The 19,167-nt window shown below is 37.8% G+C and overlaps 1 protein-coding gene across 4 annotated transcripts in view; it reads left to right on the top strand.

Annotated features, from left to right (window-relative positions):
- The first annotated feature begins 4,032 nt into the window (after positions 1-4,032).
- Positions 4,033-19,167, top strand: part of LOC114455182 (FERM and PDZ domain-containing protein 4-like) — a 52,166-nt gene continuing 37,031 nt past the window's right edge. For 2 of the 4 annotated variants that reach the window (XM_028436235.1, XM_028436236.1), the window contains exon 1: positions 4,033-4,212. In XM_028436235.1, the coding sequence (XP_028292036.1) occupies positions 4,142-4,212 (71 nt within the window). In that variant the 5' untranslated portion in view covers positions 4,033-4,141. Of the gene's footprint in view, positions 4,213-9,425; positions 9,505-17,373; positions 17,790-19,167 lie in introns of those variants that run through there. The other 2 variants (XM_028436237.1, XM_028436238.1) reach the window with 2 other exon arrangements.

The raw sequence follows: 19,167 nt of genomic DNA on the forward strand, positions 1-19,167 counted from the left end.
CACCGCATGCACGCAGACCAAACTAGGCCAAGCGTAGGCAACTGGTGGCCCGGGGTCCACATGCGGCTCCAGGTTTGATGCTGTGTGGCCCCAGAGTAAAGGCACAAAATGACTGCAAAATAACACAAACATAGAAAAACACACAAATGGACAACACAGATGACATCTAAAATGACAGAAAACAAGATCAAGATGACCCCGTACATCAGAGTTGTGAAAAAAAATGTGAATGATGAGCTTTCGGATGAGATGACAGACTGCTTTTCATTTATTTATTCATTTATTTGATAGGGACAATTGTGAACAATCAACATGTACCGCTATACGACATTTATAGCCAAGGCTAATTTGCAATGTCCGTCCCTATAAGGGCTTTTCAAATGCACATAGAAAATACAGAAAACAGAAAATGCATTTACAGTAATATTAATTCTGACATTACACAAAGGAAGTGCATTTGAGTGCAATCTAAAAATGATTACACACTTGGTCTCTTTCTTTTTAAAACACGCTTTAGTTCATTTTTGAAAACCCCCAGATCTAAGTCCTGTTTCAGCTCAGGAGACAATGAGTTCCAGAGTTTAGCGCCATGGACAGTAAAGACTGACTGTCCAAAGGGCTTTTTTTCTAAGGGGCACTTTCACATTGGTGGAACATCTGTGTATATGGAAATATGGAAAACCCTGTATATAACCTTTTCCCCTTTTACAACGATAACATAACAGTAAATGTTGTTCTACATATATAAAGAAACTCTATTTTTATTCTATTTTATTGTTTTGCACAACACAAATTTGACTATTTTGACTATTTATTATTTTTGTCTGCACATTGCTCTGTGACTGTCACACTTGTTTTGGCAATGCCAACTTGTTTTCCATGCCAACAAAGCTGTTTAAATTAAATATGAATATCAATGAAAAAATATAATTTTTCACTAATAACTGAAATGAATGATGACGGAAATGATCTTGTTTAAAAAATGAACGGAAAACACAAGCAGGAGATGACTGGAAATGATTAAAAAAAAACTATAGAAATAAATGTATTCAGGAGGCACTAAATACTGTTTCATTCCACTTATTTACAAAATGAGATCTTTAAAATGAGTATCACTCATTCATTTATTCCATCATTACGCTCTATAGTTGTTTTTTCATAGTATTCTGCACAAAATGTCGTACTGTAGATGGACAAAGGGGGTACTTGAGCCAAAAAAGTTTGAGAACCACTGATTTAAACACATCTAGTGCTTGAATGGTAATGAAATATGCCTGAGGGGTCACATTCCGGGGAAAGTGCTTTGTTAATTCCAAGGATCAGATGAACTTTGAGTGACAAAAAGGCAAAATAAACCAGTTGAACAGCAAGTTGGATGGACTTTAGAACGCAGAATGACCACTGGATACACCATCGCAACATTGGTTCCTAGTCACCAAACGTGTATACAATTAGTTTGATCAATCCTTCCGGCTCATTCTAACTCTTTTTGATACTTAAAAAAGAATGGTTTCTACTATAATGTGTGGACATAATAGTCAGCGATGCACTGCTTAACTGCTCACCACTTTACCATAGATACATTGCATGTAGTGCCCTCAGGACAGACTCTTCCTGTGGGAGCCCTGGAGGAAGGGACTCGTGAGATAACATGACATGTGAACCAGTATTGTATGGCCATGATAAGTGTTCATCAGATACCAAGACCCACCAAACAGACAAGAAATGGCGGCTATTACGTTTGATCCATTTGGTGTTGCAGTTTCGAGCAAAGCTCCCGGCAGATATCATCGGACTTCCTGTTCTGTTATTTCTCATAGGAATAGGTTCAGTTAACCACCAATTAACCTTGTAAACAATGCATTTGACCATCGAGGTCTGTCAGGGAGCTTAGCCAGTTCCAGTTCTATTTTTATTTTAGTAAATGAGTCATTAGATCAGTTCATTATACAATTACTTCAATAACTTGAAGCTGTTGAGGCACTGTAGCTTTTAAGATTGCAACACTCTTACCTTAAACATAAGAATCATTTACAATTGAATAGAATTTAAAAAAATAAATAAATACAAATGAGAAGACCCTGAAAAATGACTTTAATAAATCCATTAAAAACAGAATGTTATATTGGAGACTTTAGATACAGGCTAATATAATCCATAAATTGTTTTTTTGCTGATATTTGACCAATATTAGCGTGGGACACCCTAAGTTGGATGCGGGGGATACAACACCTGCACTTCCATAAAAACAAAAATTCGTCCCCTTCATTTTTTACAGAGGGAGTCATTGTTGAAAACATATTGGTCCAGTTAGATTGACTGAATGGTGATCAAGCCAATCACAGCCAGCCGTTTGATGAAGCTGTCATTCCGAGACGGTAAACAAAGAGTTAACAACGATGAGTAAAGTGTAAGAAAAGTGACAAAAATGAGTAACAGGTGCCAAGAAATGGTCCAAAAGTGGCCGAAATGTGGCAAGAAAAGAGTGAAAAGTGACTAAAATGGGCCAAAAGCATCAAAGACTGGCAAAAAAGTTGAAAAGAAGAGGAAACAGGTGGTATGTAATGGCAAAAGGTAGCCTAAATGTACAAAATGTGGGGTACAATAAGGAAAAAGGGCAAAATTGTGAAACAAAAATAGGCTAAATGTAGGGAAAAAGGAAACAAGTGTTATTTAATGAGCAAAAGGTAGCTTATTTGGATGAAAAGTGGCAAAACAAAAAGGTTAAAAGAATCGACAAGAATTGGACACAAATGTCTAATAATAATTGCAAAAATAGACAAACATTTGGAAAAAAGTAATATTTATTGGTAAAAGGAAGGTCAAATCTGAAAAAACAAAAACATGTACATTTTTTTGGAAAAATTGACAAAAATGGGATGAAAGGAAGTTGCAAAGTGGCCAAAGAAATAGGTAAAAAGTGTTCCCCTTTTAAGGTTTTCTAGGGGAATAATAATTAAAATGAAGACATAAAGAGCCACATGTTGAGTGTCACTGACTTAAGAACAGCTTTATCATGGTTTAAGAAAATCAATTTAATAAACTAAATTGTGAGTCGCCCTAGCCTTAGAACACCCTCACTTTTAAAATCGCTGCTTCACCCCTGGTTGCCACTATATGAACCTGAAGGCTAAAGGGGTTTGACTGAGAAAAAGTTCAGCCAACAATGCAGTGCCCTCCTTCTGTCACTTGTCTGTGCTGGTGCTCTGTGGAACACAGATGTAGTACTACTCAGCTTGGAATATAACACATGACTGATTCACACCCACTGAAGTCAGAATCTGTCCTAAAGGACCAACACAAAACATTGATGTAGAAAAACCTGCCTGAAGGTGTTTCTCTTATAGCTTTATTCCCCAACGTTTAAACACTGAGCTAATAATAACGATAGCATCCCAAACAAGTTCAGCTTTTCTCCTAAAAGTTCTCAGCTTTTCTCATGATTACGTATTAAAGAAGAGGTTCAATTATTTAATTACAATGTATTTATCTGTATTTTAGTTAGAACTAATAGACCAAAATTGGTTCACTTTAGCACAGGAGAGAAGAAGCCAAACTGCTGAATAGACTGTGCAGTGAGGCGTCTACACGTGTCTCACGCTGCCATAGTGTTGATGCCTTTGGCAAAGGATAGAACCCCAATGCATCTGTCTTTTGACGTTAAAACAAAACCCAATTTTCCATCGCTTGTAGAGTGACTCTGCATCGCGTTGGGTGGATGCTGCTGCTGTTATATCTCTGATTACCATTTCTCACATTTGATCGCATATTTTCTCTCAAAGCTATAAGGGGAAAGTGTGGGTAATGCTGATACGAAAATGCAATCTCGATGTCAGGCCAGCACTTGATTAACCACTTACAGGAGAAGTCTGTGCGTCAGAGCCGGGCCAAGCCGTCTCACATTCCCACCTATAGCTCAATCCTTCAAACATTACTGACCACAAAGTATTGATTTTTCTTTCTTTTCAGTATCCCCTTCCCTGTAATAGAATTTACACCAGACTAGGAATGTTTTAAGGAGGTCCACCCTCCCCTCTCCAACCAGTGCTGCCAGGATCTCGCTTACTAACAGGACACACACAGGATCCATGCTTAGCCTTCTATTAGATGCAGTTGGGAATCTGCACCTGAAAAGGAAAACATGGAAATTGACCAAAGAGGACAAAAGGATATTTTATCTGGAAGTTTGGAGAGAAAGGAAGAGCGGCAGTGGTAAGTCAAATTAGGCCTGCACGCTTATGGCCAAAATAATAATCACTATTATTTTTGATCAATATTGTAATCATGATTATTATAATCACAATTATTTATCATGTTAGGGAAAAAATATCAGTTTTTATTACACTACTTTTAAACAAACAATATGTGTACAGTTTGCGGTGCAAAATTAAGCTTTAAATAAGAATTATACAATTACACAATTTTTTTTATCAACTCAAGAATTCAAAATGTAAAATACAAAGGATAACAAAATAAATACATTATTTCAGAGTGCAAAGCCTGTATTTTAAATGTAAATATCGCTGACGATCAGATTCATTTAATCGTTTCAACCAAAATCGTCATAACGATTAAAATGTGATTGTAATTGTGCAGCCCAAAGTCAAATATACAACAATAAATTAACGTTATTTAAAAAAAAAATAATAATAAAAATCTATATTTGGTGTATAGTCTCATTATTCATTACCACGTTAATCAAAGGAAGTTGATTCAAGTTTCAGTTGAACATTAACAGCAGATAAATGAAGGCCACAGCTAATTATAAGCATATTTTGAGCTAAATGTTATTAGATTTTTTTTCCCTTGCCAGAACATAAAATAATTGGTTGATTCCTAATTTCCCACCGATAAATGAACACTGTTCAGCGTGAGATGATTTCATTATAAGTGATACTCTAATCTGTGATAAAAGAGGACTGAACTCTGGGCTAATTTCTCATTTGACCATGCATGATCACTCACAAAAGCCAATATCTTCCACATATTGTCCTCCACTAATTACCATAATACATGGCAGTCTCTCGCCAGGAGGCTTGGAGCCTCGCCTGCAGACACTCTGGGCTCCTAATGCACGTGACAGCGACGACTTAGTGACCTTAGCAGCTTTCCATGGGCACATTGATTTTTCTCCCAAATTACAGACAATTGCTGGATGCTGTGAATCCAATCCTCTCAGGGCAGCAGGGCGGGGCCTCTGCAGCATGTAAACAGAGCGCCTATCTGATCTGAGGAATGTGATATCCTTAATTCAGATTGATCAGATCGATCTGATCGTTGTGTTTTATGAGAATAGTGACTCACGAGTTACATTTTTCTTTGAGTGTTTGTTACATATCACATTTAACAAGCAGTTTCATAATTATAGTTATAGTAGGGCTTCCTGTAATTAGAAGGAATGCCTTAAAGCATGTGTCAAACACAACTCCGGCCCTTGAGAGCATCCAGTGTGGCCCGCAGGGGGAAAGTGAAAATTACAGAAAACATGATGAATCATTGTGTAAATTATTAAATAAATCAGTCGTAGATATCTCAGTCCCTTCACTAATTCAGTAATACCCCATATCATTTCCTGTGCCTATATCACAAAACGGCAGTCATCTCTAGCCACAAATCTTTGAAAGAACTCTCACTTTTTCTACATTTCTGTCTTTTCACACAAACAATCACACAACATTTCCTTTAATCACAAAAAGTGGTCACAAAATCAATCGAATTTTGAAGTGAAGATCCTGCAGGTGCTGATATTTGTCCTATTGCTTTTAATCTTATCAGTAGCTTACATGCGGTATACATGAGGGGTTGAACAGACTAGTGGACTGGTCGACTTTAGTGTTGTCTCGCGACTAGTCGCAGTACCTGACTTTTGCCCAAGATGGCGGCGCAACACAGCAAACGAGGGTCCTAGTACCCCTGCATGGCAAGGCAGCACAACATCAAGCGTTTCTCGCTCCTCCCTGGTTTGTGCTCAAACTGCAGCTGGTAGGCAGATACTACGGCTAAAATACATGCTTAACGTTAGCTGTAGTGGTAACATGCCTGTGTACTAAGTAGATCTGGAAAACATGCTCCGTTAGCGAGGGAAGACCACTGTTGTGCCAAAATCTGTGACCCAAAAAAATCTGTGACCGTAGGTGGCGACAGTTCCAACCCCTGCGGCTTCTCATTTACTCCCCCTTAAACACGTTTGTAATTTTTCTCCAGTTTGCATTTACTTCACCCACCGGAGCGTCATGTTTAAGGGGGAGTTAATGGCTCCTTATCAGCTACAAAGAGGTTTACGTAGTTGACGTAGCACTCTTCTTCTCTACCGCCGAGAAGCTGCAGCAGTCACAGATTTTTTCGGGTCACAGACTTTGGCACAACACCGGCTTCGGTGAAGGAAACCGAAGCAACCGTAAAAACAGCCCAAACAAAGTCTAAACGCCCGGCTCTGAGGAAGCCTCGGTGCTTAACAGTTACCATAGACTCACGGTAGGTGAAGCAGCAGTGTTCCTGGGTTTACTTAGCTTTCTATAGCATGTCACATGTCCCAGGGGCTGGTGGTGTTGTGCCAAAGTCTTTGTAGCTATTCAGGAGCTATTTACTCCCCTTAAACATGACGCTCCGGTGGGTGAAGTAAATGCAGACCGGAGAAGAATTACAAACGTGTTTAAGGGGGAGTAAATGTCCGCAGGGGTTGGAACTGTCACCACCTGCGGTCACAGATTTTTTCGGGTCACAGATTTTGGCACAACACTAGCACTCGACTGTGGCTCTTGGTGACGTCATCGACAAGTCGACGTCGACTCGACTAGTATGCACATAAAGTCGACCTTTAAAATGATGAAGTCCTTCAACCCCTCGTATACATCAGTCAGGGCCCGTCTTGCCGGTAGGCAACACAGGCGGCCGCCTAGGGCGCGATCTGCTGGAGGGGTGCCAAATTGCACCCCCCAAAAAGCAAATAATAATAATAACGTGAAACACACCCTTTAAAATCACTGTACATGTCTTCTCTTAATTAAATATTAATATTTAGAAAGAGAGAGAGAAAAGATGGGAGCATATGTAGTAATTATTGTTCTATGCTATATATTTCTGTTGTGTTGTTTGTACATTATGTTCTTTTGTTTTTGTTACTGACTAGTAAAACCAAAGCAGAAATTTTCTTGCACTGAAACTTTCCTATTTTATTTTCATTTTTGATTGCACTGTTTTGCATTGCTTTTGGACTTTGCACCATTGTTGTTGTTGTTTCCTCAGGACATTTGCACTATACTATACCTGCAGGTGTTGTATTGTATTAGAGTCTATTATTTTAATTTTAAAAATAGGTTGTATTTGGTGTACACTGTGCCTAGAGTTTTTTATTTTTATTTTAAACTTTAAAATAAAACTTTAAACTAGGGTACAATAAAGTTAAAATGAACCTGAAAAAAATTGAGCTGAACACCTGTCTTAAATGGTTTCTGCGATAAAAATAAATACGTGTTAAGACCCTCTTGCTTTATTGATCATGAATGATTACCCTGAGTGATAGCAAGGAAGATAATGAACCTTATTTTGATGGATAAACAGCTACAGTAAATCACACCCTGAAAATAAATGCAACCAACTGATGTAGCCTATCCTTTGTTGTGCGATCGACAGCGGCTATGGTTCTAATTTATATTAATATGTGTTTTCCTGTTCCACATGGAACAACTCTCATCATTTTATGCAAATACTTGCATCTATTAGATTTTCAGCTCCACAAAGCAATGAAAAACTCTCTTCCTCTTTTATTATGTGAAGCATAAATGTGTTTCAATAGACGAAAATTCGCTTTTATCTCAATATTCTGAATCTGCTTTTCATCCTTTGTTTCAGACCTCTTTTTTTTGGGAGTTATATTAGTGCACAAGGACTTGTATTTCTCTCACAAGTCACAAAATGTCTTCGACTAGATTATTAGGTCCACAATGCTGCTAATAATGAGGCAGTATACAGTAAGTGATTTGCAGAGGAACATGACACACTCATTGTTCCAAAGGAACAAATGGGCAATCCACCCACACATAGCAAGCAGCATATTCCACGAGATGAGTCTCAGAACACAGTGTCTGTCTACTACCATCACTGTTGTGAGTGACCCCAAGAGAACATGCTGAATTGGAATTATCTATTTATTTTTTGCCATGCATGTAGCGTAGGGTCAATGCTCCGTCCGTCCACTGTGTGAGTGCTATGGCCTGTGTGTCACGGAAAAACAGGCCACGGATGCTGAGCGCTGTGGCCCAGGGGCGAATGGCCGACCACATGATTGGATGGACTCGTGTGTGGTATTTATCTTGCAGGGAAGAAAAAAGAAAAAAAAAAAAGAGCCTGCTTTTGTCAGTTTTATCCACTCACTGCGCTCTACCGTGGGCTTGTAGCCATGCTACGGCTATTAGCTTGAACAGCTTGTAATGTGTTTTACAGATTCAGTTCTGTCTTGTTGGACAACTGAACTTTCAGTTGTCGTAGACTGCTGAGTGTACGTGGCATGAGATGTGTTATGCAAGAGGCTCTCTTTGCTTGCAGTGGCAAAGACACGTGCCTTTGGTTCATAACTAATGGAAGACTGTGTATGCCACTCGTGCATTAAAAAAATCTGCATGCTGTAATGCAGAGTGAACTGGAGTGACATTAAAATGCCGTGCACTCAGACTTAGACTTCCAATTAGCATCAAAATACTGTATATGATTTTTTCTTTACCGAAAAGAAAGAGAGAAGATCAATATGAAAAATATGAAACAAATACATAAGCTCTAATTCAGTGGTTTATATGGGATTTGGGTTTGGCTCTGTAATGGTGACAGTTGGCAGGCGAATGGTAAAAGAGTTTGGATTATGAAAAGGGCTTAATTTTAAGCTCTCATAATAAAAAAAAAACAAAAAAAACATGGCATTTCTAAATGACAGATAAAGTGATTTAATTGTGTACAACTATTGATATTCTTTGAGATTATTATGCTCAGCAGCTGGAAAGATCATGCATTTCAAAGCTAAACCACCCAAAACCAGAAGAATATTAAAAAAGTTAACCTTAGGAGCATTTCACCTAGACTTAACCTGTTTTTTTTTTTTTTATGGGAGTCCTGCTCACTGAAGCAGCTTTAAACCAACGCTACAACCCACCAGCTTCCAGCTGTTCAGCATTGATCTCTCTGTGTTTTCTGAAGCACTGGCCTGGAATGTGATGTTATTTCATTACAGAGGCAGAAGTGACAAGCCCGGGCTTCTCCCTCAGGGCACTCGCTTTAGACTGGGCAGTGGGGTAGGGGTGCACTGTATTTAATAATACCAGATGAGCTCAGTCAGACCAGCAGAGTTGACCAGTACAGGTTTAAAACAAGGAGGCAGAAGGTTTGGAGTCCGTAGGAAGGCCTGGAACAGCATCAAAGACAACATTGAAATGCTAAAACAGGAAGCTTAGAAACACGTGCGTTGTAAACAATGGAGCCAGATGACAATGAAGTTGGAGTCTTCACAGTCATTCAGTAAGTGACATACCATTGACTAGTATTGTTTTTATGCTTACCTTTGATATTCTTCTCATATGTTTTGTTGAATTTGTAAGCAATGGGTGTTTTTTAATTGCGTTCGCTGTGCTCGCTGGGTGATTTCTCTTTTTGATTGCCCATCGAGTCGCTTTCCCCAGACACAAGGCTTGTGAAAATAAATAAATAAATAAGAGAAAAAGACTGTTCTTGTTGAGGGAAATTACTGAGTAAATATGAATATTGCTGCAAAGTTTGTAAAAATTTGGTGTTTGCAAGTCCAATATCACTCTGCTGCTACTTGCAAAGTACCCTCTAATGGTGCTAGTCAAAGCGTTTTACAACCCACTTAGCTTAACAGCTCTTTTTTTTTTTTTTTTTTCTACAGCGTCACTTTTGACACAATGAAGAACAGGAAAAAAAAACAGTGTGAATTAGAGGATTCAGTTGAGGCTGAATAGTCACATGCTGTGTTTTTTTTTGTTTTGTTTACAAATACCTAACCTGAAGTGTTCAACACTTATTTCAAACACTGATATAATATTATATACAGTATTATAACCTAAAAGCTACACATTCGGCTCCTACATAAGCATGCACAGTAAATATATGAAACAGAGAAACTGTAGTGGTCACTTCAATCAAGCTTGAGTGTTTGTCCGCAGTTTAAAGAGCTCTAAAATATACCACTGGGGGTGGAAGAGCTCTTCTGTCAGACACTGAGCGTGTTTGTAGCTCATGTGGTATTATAATAATGTAACAGATACTGTGTATTTAAAAAAAAAAAAAAAAAAGGAAATTGTGATATTTCAAAAGACACCAGTTAAACGCAATGAATGTTTAGTTTTTAGCTGTTTGCATTTAGTAAGGCATAATTATTCAAACAACTATTTAAAATCCAGACCATAGGCAAATGAAAATATTGCCTTAATAAAATCATAAAAAGACCTGCAATGCACACATATCAATGTTAAAGTCTTCACCATGCATTTAATATGTTAAGGTTTCATTCATTCAGACATTTTTTTTCAGGGAAATTTACTTTGATGTGTACTTTGATCTCCAGATATGTTTAGACTGTCAACTGTCAGTCTTCCTCAGAGGCATCTACTGATCGCTTCCATGCGTAATTATAAGTTCTTTATGGGCGTGGCCAACTTGAGAGTTCTCTCTCAGATGGCCACGCCTCCTCTTGCTCGATGGTCACCGGAGAACAGAGTCCCAGGTGTGGGAGAGTAAAAATGTTCCCTTGTCTGAATAAATGAAACCATAACATATTATTACAAAATGAACTTTCTGGAAGGACTATGCATTTACATTGGGTCCAATGAGCCATTAGGACTGGGGGCTTCCAAAAGCTGTCTTTGTCTTTATCTAAGAAGAATGATATTGACATTTCTTGATCCCTAATATGCTTAAAAACCAAATTTGGATAATGAAATAAGATAAACTGCTATCATAAGCTGTGGCTAGTATTTTTTGATGGGAAATCAGTCAGTGGACAGGTGTTATGGAAACCATTTATAGTTACAAAAAAAGTTCATCAATCTCTCCATGTAGTTACACAAACACGGGGCCCCCCTAAATGGTATCTTGCCCCTAAAGCTAGAAACAGCTCTGAGTAATAGTAATGCAATAAATGACAGCACAACGAACAAGGTCGGGATGTTTAGTGTGGTGCAGGTAAGCACGAGTAACTGTGGCGTTAAACACCATGCCAATGGCCCTCTGTGATACTTTGAGCTTTATCCACTGACGTTATAAAAATGAGAGACCAATTCTTTTTTAATCTATTTAAAGCATAGCCAAACTCTGCCAGGTGACGCTTCAGTTCTTGTCCCAATTAGTCACGCAACTGATTATTCATAAGGAAATCACATTGAAATGCTCAAACTCTCTGCTAAAATTGGTTTATTCACTGAATAAATCACCCACACAGCCCATATTTAGTGTCAAGCTACAGGAGACAGATGAAGTTAAGCCAGTGATGAGGCTCACAGTTGTGACACGTTGACAAATGAGAGTGAAACAGATAAATATGTATCCTCACAGCTCACACACACATCTGGTTCAAGTCCAACAATAATGGTGACTTTTAGTTTTAGTAAATTCTCATTAAATGAACTAGTATTGACAAAATCTTCACGATTATCATCTTTCTCAAATGAATCATATTTCTTATATCTACCCAATGATATAATTTGAATTGATTGCCCCAATAGTAGCCCCGCCCTTTTACATCATAACCCTATCATTGAGTTTAGTGTCGGTTAAAAAGACACCATGAAAATGTGTGTTAAGGTAAGCATATGAAGATTACACAGTTTCAGAAAAAAATATTCATTGCAATGCTGCATGTGCTTGTTTATTATTATTATTGTGTCATTTAACAAAGTATAGAAGAAAAAATGTTGTAAGAGAGACTCCTATGTATTAATACATTTGCTTTGATCTATATCTTGTTTTACTTCAGTATATATTATTAATGACTTTTTAAGTATTGTTAGAAAATTAAAAAAAGAACCAAACAAAAGCAATAAAATAACAATAGATAGAACGTCGCACTCGTTATGAAAGAACTTTTAGGATTCATTGGAAAAAGTATTATATTGGCCAAAGAATTTCAAAATTAACCGTCCATCCATATCAATGCATCTGCATCATATTGACGCACGCATTGTATTGCATTCACTCAGTGAAATAGTGGGAACCAGAGCCAAACCCAGCCTTTAAACATTAAAGCACTGTGATGTTATAAATTCCAAGTGTGCCAGTATGACTGAATCCAGCTGTTTTAAAAGGGACTAAGCCACGGGAGAGTCAGGGATCAGCAGGACAGCAGGGCTTTATCGGTCAAAGCTTCGCCTTAGATTACGATCCTGTCTGACCCTAATATTTGTTGCCACTCATGTTGGCCTGTGGGCCACAAACTCAAATAGACAAATATAACTGTCCACAATACGATGAGTCTCCCATTCCTGCAGCTTCCACAGGACACTGAGGCTACATGTCACGCTAACACATGTTTTATTGATCTTGAGAATATCCTTCTTGACATTCTGGATATTTCTCTGACATGTTGCATAATAACCTTTGTCTACATTTTAAAAAAAACACACACAAACCTTCAACAGCCATTGTCCGAGTACCCTTCATTCTTTGGATGTTCCTTTTTAAAACCAAATCAAAATAACAAATAAACTGTGTTATTATTTTGTTTTCTGACTTAAAACAAAAACAGGAATAGAGAAAATCTTGTTTCGTTTGTATGATATTTGGATATTTAAGGGAAACGATGGATGAGAGCTTCATGTTTTAAGCTCACCACACAGAGGAGACCCACCAACGGACTTTTGTTCCCTGACAAAAAAAAAAAAAAAAAGAACAATGCATAAGTCACACAATTGATGATCTGGTGAATTGAAATACAATTAACACATAAATGAAAAAACAAAAAAATTAAAAAATGGATGTTACGTAAAACATGATATGTGATTAAAGAACCCAGAGGTGGTGTAATGACTCTACTGGTGCTCCTCGTTTCTTGTGATCAACTTCCGTCTGTGTTGACGACTGCTATTAGTAGCTAGCGGTATTATAATGTGCAAAAACTATATTTTTTACTGCTCTCAAAAAAAAGCTGTAATTTTTTCGTAAAAGTGTCAAATGGTCATCTATTGTTCCTCACACCAGCCTCACAGTCGATAGTCAGTCACCAGAATAGAATAGAATCAACTTTATTGGCCAAGTTATGTAAGTTATACACACGAGAAATTTGACTTGGTGAACTGTGCTCTCTCCAATAGTGTAAACATTAAATAATAACAATTAACTAGAAAAAAATATAAAGATATATATAAACAGTAGTTAGACTAATATGTGCAAAACTAAATAAAACAATATAACAATAACAAGATAAGATAATAACAATAACAATAACAATAATAATAATAGTTTATATGGATAGTATTTGGACCGTAACATGTTCGGTAAGGTTGGTAAAATATTCACAGATTCGTACTTCTAGCATCAATAACTCTTTAACGAAATGTCATCGACACACAAATTACGCCTCTTCGTCATCATTGGGATGTGGACAACATACTACAAGATCATTTCTATCAAACGCAGAGTAAAAAGTATGAGTAAAAGTAAGGGATTAAAAGTCCGCCCCAGTCTGTGGGTGCCATCTGTGCTTAAAACATGAAGCTCTCATCCATAGTTTCCTTGTAAATATCAACACATTACACAAACAGAAGATTGTGCTTGTCTGGTTTTTGATTTTTCTGCATTTCTCTTTTGGTTTTAACCAAATAATCACACTATTTATTTGTTATTCTGATTTGGTTTTTAAAATGTAATAACCAAAGAACGAAGGGTACACAGATTATTCAAAATAACCACACCATTTATTTGTTGTTTTGATTTGGTTTTAATACAGAATAACCAAAGAAGGAACTGTATACGGATTGTTATCATACCCATTATCACAATAACTGTCAAAAAATGAACTCGTTTCCTGGCTGGCCTTAGTACTCCCTAATACTATTTTAAGGAACTCGCTTTTCTTTTCTTTTCTTTATCTAAACCTGTTTCTCTTTCTGCGACTGCAACCAACTCTATACCTGACTCTAAGTGGAAGTGACAACATTCTTTATTCCATGTATCACTCTCAGCAAAGGCACATTGACTCACTCTGCAGAGGTTCACAAGTTGTGGCATTTCAATATAAAGTGGTTGTTATCTGACCCATAGAAACGTTACAAATATGGGCTTGAAAAGCTTCAAGGAGAAGCAACCACTATTTGTATTCCATGAAGCTAAATTTCGTCATTTATTGGAGCCTGGCATCCTAATTGATTGGACTGTTTATCATTCTGTCAAGTGACCTCGGAGAGATTCAAACCTGAGTCAAACTGTTCATTTAGTATAACCTTTTTATGAGATATCTTCAGAGGATAATATTTGCAGAAATGTAGCAAATATTTACCGGTAATGCATTTATCTGATTCCTATATATTTATGTGTTTCACTGAAGCTCTAGCTGCAATCAAAGACGTCAGTTGACGGGTGTAGAAATCTCATTAATGGTTAGCCTTTTTAGTCTGTTTTTCACAGATCTGAAAGTGTCCGCGTTACAGTGACAAATTCCTTCGATTTAAATTTTCTCAGACACGTGAAGGAACATCACACCTCCCTGAATCACAGCCAAAGATAATTGGCTTTGATGGGTTTTTTTTTTTTTTTTTTCTGAGCTGTTGTGATTTATGAAAGAAGCTTTTCTCTTTAGGTGGTCAGACCTGTGGTGATTCTTCATCTGGAGACAGGGCTGGAGTGCTGCATTGCCTTAGGATTCTACAGATTCCCATTAAAGTGGAAAACTAACCAATTGGATATTTTTAAGCATACATGGTCCTATATTTTAAATGAGAAATGCGATCTTAATAGGCAAGGCAAGGCAAATTTATTTGTATAGCGCATTTCATATACAAGGTAACTCAATGTGCTTTACATGATAAAACATTCAATTGTTTAAAATCAATAAGAACATTTAAAATCATCAGCAAAATCAATTAAAATCATCAGTAAAATCATCATGACATCAACAACATGACCAAAAATCTCCCTCAATCATATGCAGTAGAGAAAAAAAGTGCCTTTAACTTTGATTTAAAAATGTTCACATTGGATGCTGACTTCAGCTCTGCTGGCAGTTTGTTCCACTTCTTTGCAGCATAACAACTAAAAGCAGCATCACCATGTTTACTGTGAGCTCTGGGCTCCACTATCTGACCTGTGTCCATAGATCTGAGAGACCTGCTGGGTTCATACCTGACTAACATGTCACTGATGTATTCTGGACCAAACCCATTCACAGATTTATACACCAGCAGCAGAACTTTAAAGTCTATTCTGAGGCTGACTGGGAGCCAGTGTAAAGACTTTAAAACTGGAGTAATGTGCTCTGACCTCTTTGTTCTGGTTAAGACCTGAGCTGCAGCGTTCTGAACCAATAGTCATATTAACGTTAACTAATTTACAGATACTTTTTATTGTTAAATTTATGTAACTCCAATGCAAAACTGTCACGATTTCAAGTCATGCAACAAACATTCAACAGCAATTGATGTAGGCATGACACCTGCGACACACTGGACTCTTACAATTTTAATGCATGACTTAGCAAATATGTGAAGTCACAAGAGAAAATAGTGCTTTGTAGATTTTTTTTTTTTTCTTTTAACCAAGGGATACTTTCTGTATTAAAGAAGTCCTGCATCCTATAGCAGCCTTTGTCACAAACTGATTCCTACAGACTAACTATTGTGCAAAGAGATCTTTATTAGAAAAATGACAAATAGGTCAATTAATAATTCACTTGAAGTTTTATTCATAAAGGCTGACATTACGCTGTCATTATTGTGACATGACGCCTGTCATTAGCATGAATAAGGTGTCATGAAGGCTGTCATTAAGTGTTATTTGTTACCCTAACCCTAACCCTTCATTACCCTAACCCCGAACCCTAGCCAGGGTTGGGGTCAATTACATTTTTCAGTTACAATTATGTTTTCAATTACCCACGTTCAATTACAATTTGATTACGATTACAGTGACCAGCATTTTTTTCCAATTACAATTAGAATTTTTTTTTATCCTCAGAAAGTCAATTACAAATACGATTTCAATCGCTAAAGCTCAATTACACTTAATCACAATTACTGAGCCTGAAATAATTAACCTAATGAAATTGAACCTTCCTCTTGTGTTAACTTTCTGTTAGCATCTCTAATGCTAACGGGTCCTAAATCAGCTGTAAAATACACTAAAAATTCATATCTATCATCTAATTTCTTTTTTTATCTATTGATTACCTTGCTAAGCTTCATCAATGAAAATATAGGTTTTAATATTTATGGTGTGTGGGCAGCTGAGCCTTTTTTGTGTCAGCGTACCCCTAGATTTATATATTTTTTAAATGGTAAAATGTTGGAAAGCTTGATATGAAACATATTTTAATAATTATGAACTACATATGTGTAGAACTGTACATAGAACTGTAACATGGTTCAAAAGTTTTGCCCTCAATTATAATTGACAATTTTTATAGAATTTTCATGGCAATTACAACTAGAAAGTCAATCATCTGAGCTCAATTACACTAGATCCCTCCACCTAACCCAAAAAATGCCAACATAGCTCCAAAGGTGTCATAATTTAGTGAATGACACTTAATAGCAGCCTTCATGACACCTTATTCATGCTAATGACAGCATAACGTCAGCCTAATGTATAAAACTTAAAATAAAGTGTTACCAATTATTCTAGTAATAATTTGAAATGTTCCTCTTGTGGGTGACTATTAATAATTGTACAGTGGTGCGTCATTGCACAAGGGTTAAAACGCATTGATCCAGCAGCCCTCCTTCTCTTTAGATGATTACTTTAGCAGGATTGCCAAAATGTATGGATGCTATCTGATTGGTGTCACTAAGGGTGACCCTTTGCAAGCCTGTTTTTGAAAGTCAGCAGCAGAGAGTCATTATGTAGAAAGCTCAGCTTCAGAGGAAACACTTTACTCTGCAGCTGCTTGTGCTGCTCATATACATATGTTATGCACCCACGATGATATCTTCTATCTGTCTTTATTTTCACCTGACCTCACTCTCTACGAAAGCTTAACGTGGCTTAGGATTTGTTTTTCTATGGCTTTCCCTATTGAAAACTGGCGGCGTCACTCACTGGCCATTTAAGCTCTCGTTGTACTGTACACATCCATAAAGACATCATCCATCCATATTCACTCTCATCTGCTCAGCACCACCACCACCACAGCCACCACCCCTTCCACCCTCCCTCAGCCTTTGCTCTGAATCTCTCTGCCTCTCGCCAAAGCTGTTGTTACTGCACGGCTCCCACACATCATTCCACCGCAATGGAAATTAAATGAAGATGGCTTAACGCAGCTAACAGAGGCATGCTTTGAAGGATGTAACCAGGGGGGAAGCTGTGCTGCCAGATCCCGTACCAGGGCTGTGGATTTGTGCTGCTGAGGCGAAAACACAGCAATCACTCAGCCATGCACAGGCGCAGACAACAGGACTAATCTCTCCACCTGACTTGTGGGAGCTCCACTTTTTTTTATTTATTTATTTTTTATTCTGAATTATTCATTCCCGCATTATCTAAGACAACGTGAACCAATGGAGCAGGAGTGAGGTAGATGTCAAATCTGCAGCTCACATGGATGTGTTCAACTTTGTGAAGATGCCAAAGCTGCCAGGGTGAGTCCGATGAATGCTGCTGTATGCCTGGTCTGTGGCTCTGCCTGTTCGTTTGACGCAACGTGTGTTCAGACATGTTTCAGGGATTGACGGGGGGGGGGGGGGGGGGGGGGGGGGGGGGGGGATCACATGTTGGGTTAGAAACGCTGAGTTATGGATTGTTCAAGAGAGACAGTTGTGCAGTCATGTATGACGTGAAATGCATGAGAAAGTCGGATAGAAATGGGAGCGGGTGCAAAGGTATACGCATCCTTCAAGCGTTTCTTTAAAATGGCAGTTACATTAAACGATGCATTGTTAAAAACAATGGTGAAAATCAATACAGTACATTTTCTTTTTCTTTCCAGTTGTTCGTAGACACAAGAAGTTTCCTAAGCCGACAAATCAAGTTTACACACCAAAACCAACGCATTCACACTTTCAAGTCACAATGTGATAGACGCATTATTTCTGCACTGCTTAATCCATAATTGGATTATAGTTTGAGTAAATACTGAATCAAAACAAATAATATTGAGTAAAAACAGTTGGTCTAAATTAATTCATGATGGCTTCCTTTGTCTTTTGATGACACCCTGAGTTCCTCATGCACCCATTGGTCTGTTGACTGAGTTGATCTGACCCAGTGGACATTAATCCTTCCAGGAGATTTGGCTCCATCCGAATCAAAGAGCAATAGTGGAGAGAGCATACGATTAAATATAGAAGTTATTATCTCTGGATATGTGTCACAGATACACACATTCAGAGCATTTAGTTTCACCATGAGTCATCAACCATCTGCAAGGAGACCAAATAACAGCTAATTGTTGCACCTTGTTCTCTTGTGTTGTTTGAAAGTATACATGGATCAATCATTTGTAGTGTATCTGCAGATAGAGCAAAGGATCAAACGGATGTTTGGCATCTTTCTGGTGGGTCCATTAATCCATCTCCAAGTGGACCACCAACGTCACTGCAACCTGTCACTCTTCATAATGCCAACCAATACGTCTCCTGATTTTTGGTCTCCACTGCTAGAATTGTATTATTATTTTTGTTGTTTCATGTGCCAGCAAGGATTCTCACCAGAGGGATAGACCAATTTGTCTATCTCGAAAGACACAGGAGAGAGACATGTTTCCCCCTCATTTTGTTTCCCACCTGCCCGCCCCGATTCGTGGGCTGTCAACTCCACAGAAATCACTTTGCTCTAGTTTTCATCTGTGAAACTCTCACCAATGTTTCACATATTATTAGAAGATCCTTGAAGGATGGAAAACAATCTCCATTCAGGTTGTTGAGGCTCCTTTTATGTCTTTATATTCAGAACTTTAAACTTAACTTCATGCCCACAAGTACAACTGCATTATTGATGACCACTGTGGCTGATATTAAT

The sequence above is a fragment of the Gouania willdenowi genome, chromosome 21, assembly GCF_900634775.1.
Source record: "Gouania willdenowi chromosome 21, fGouWil2.1, whole genome shotgun sequence".
In the NCBI taxonomy this organism is placed as follows: Eukaryota; Metazoa; Chordata; class Actinopteri; order Blenniiformes; family Gobiesocidae; genus Gouania; species Gouania willdenowi.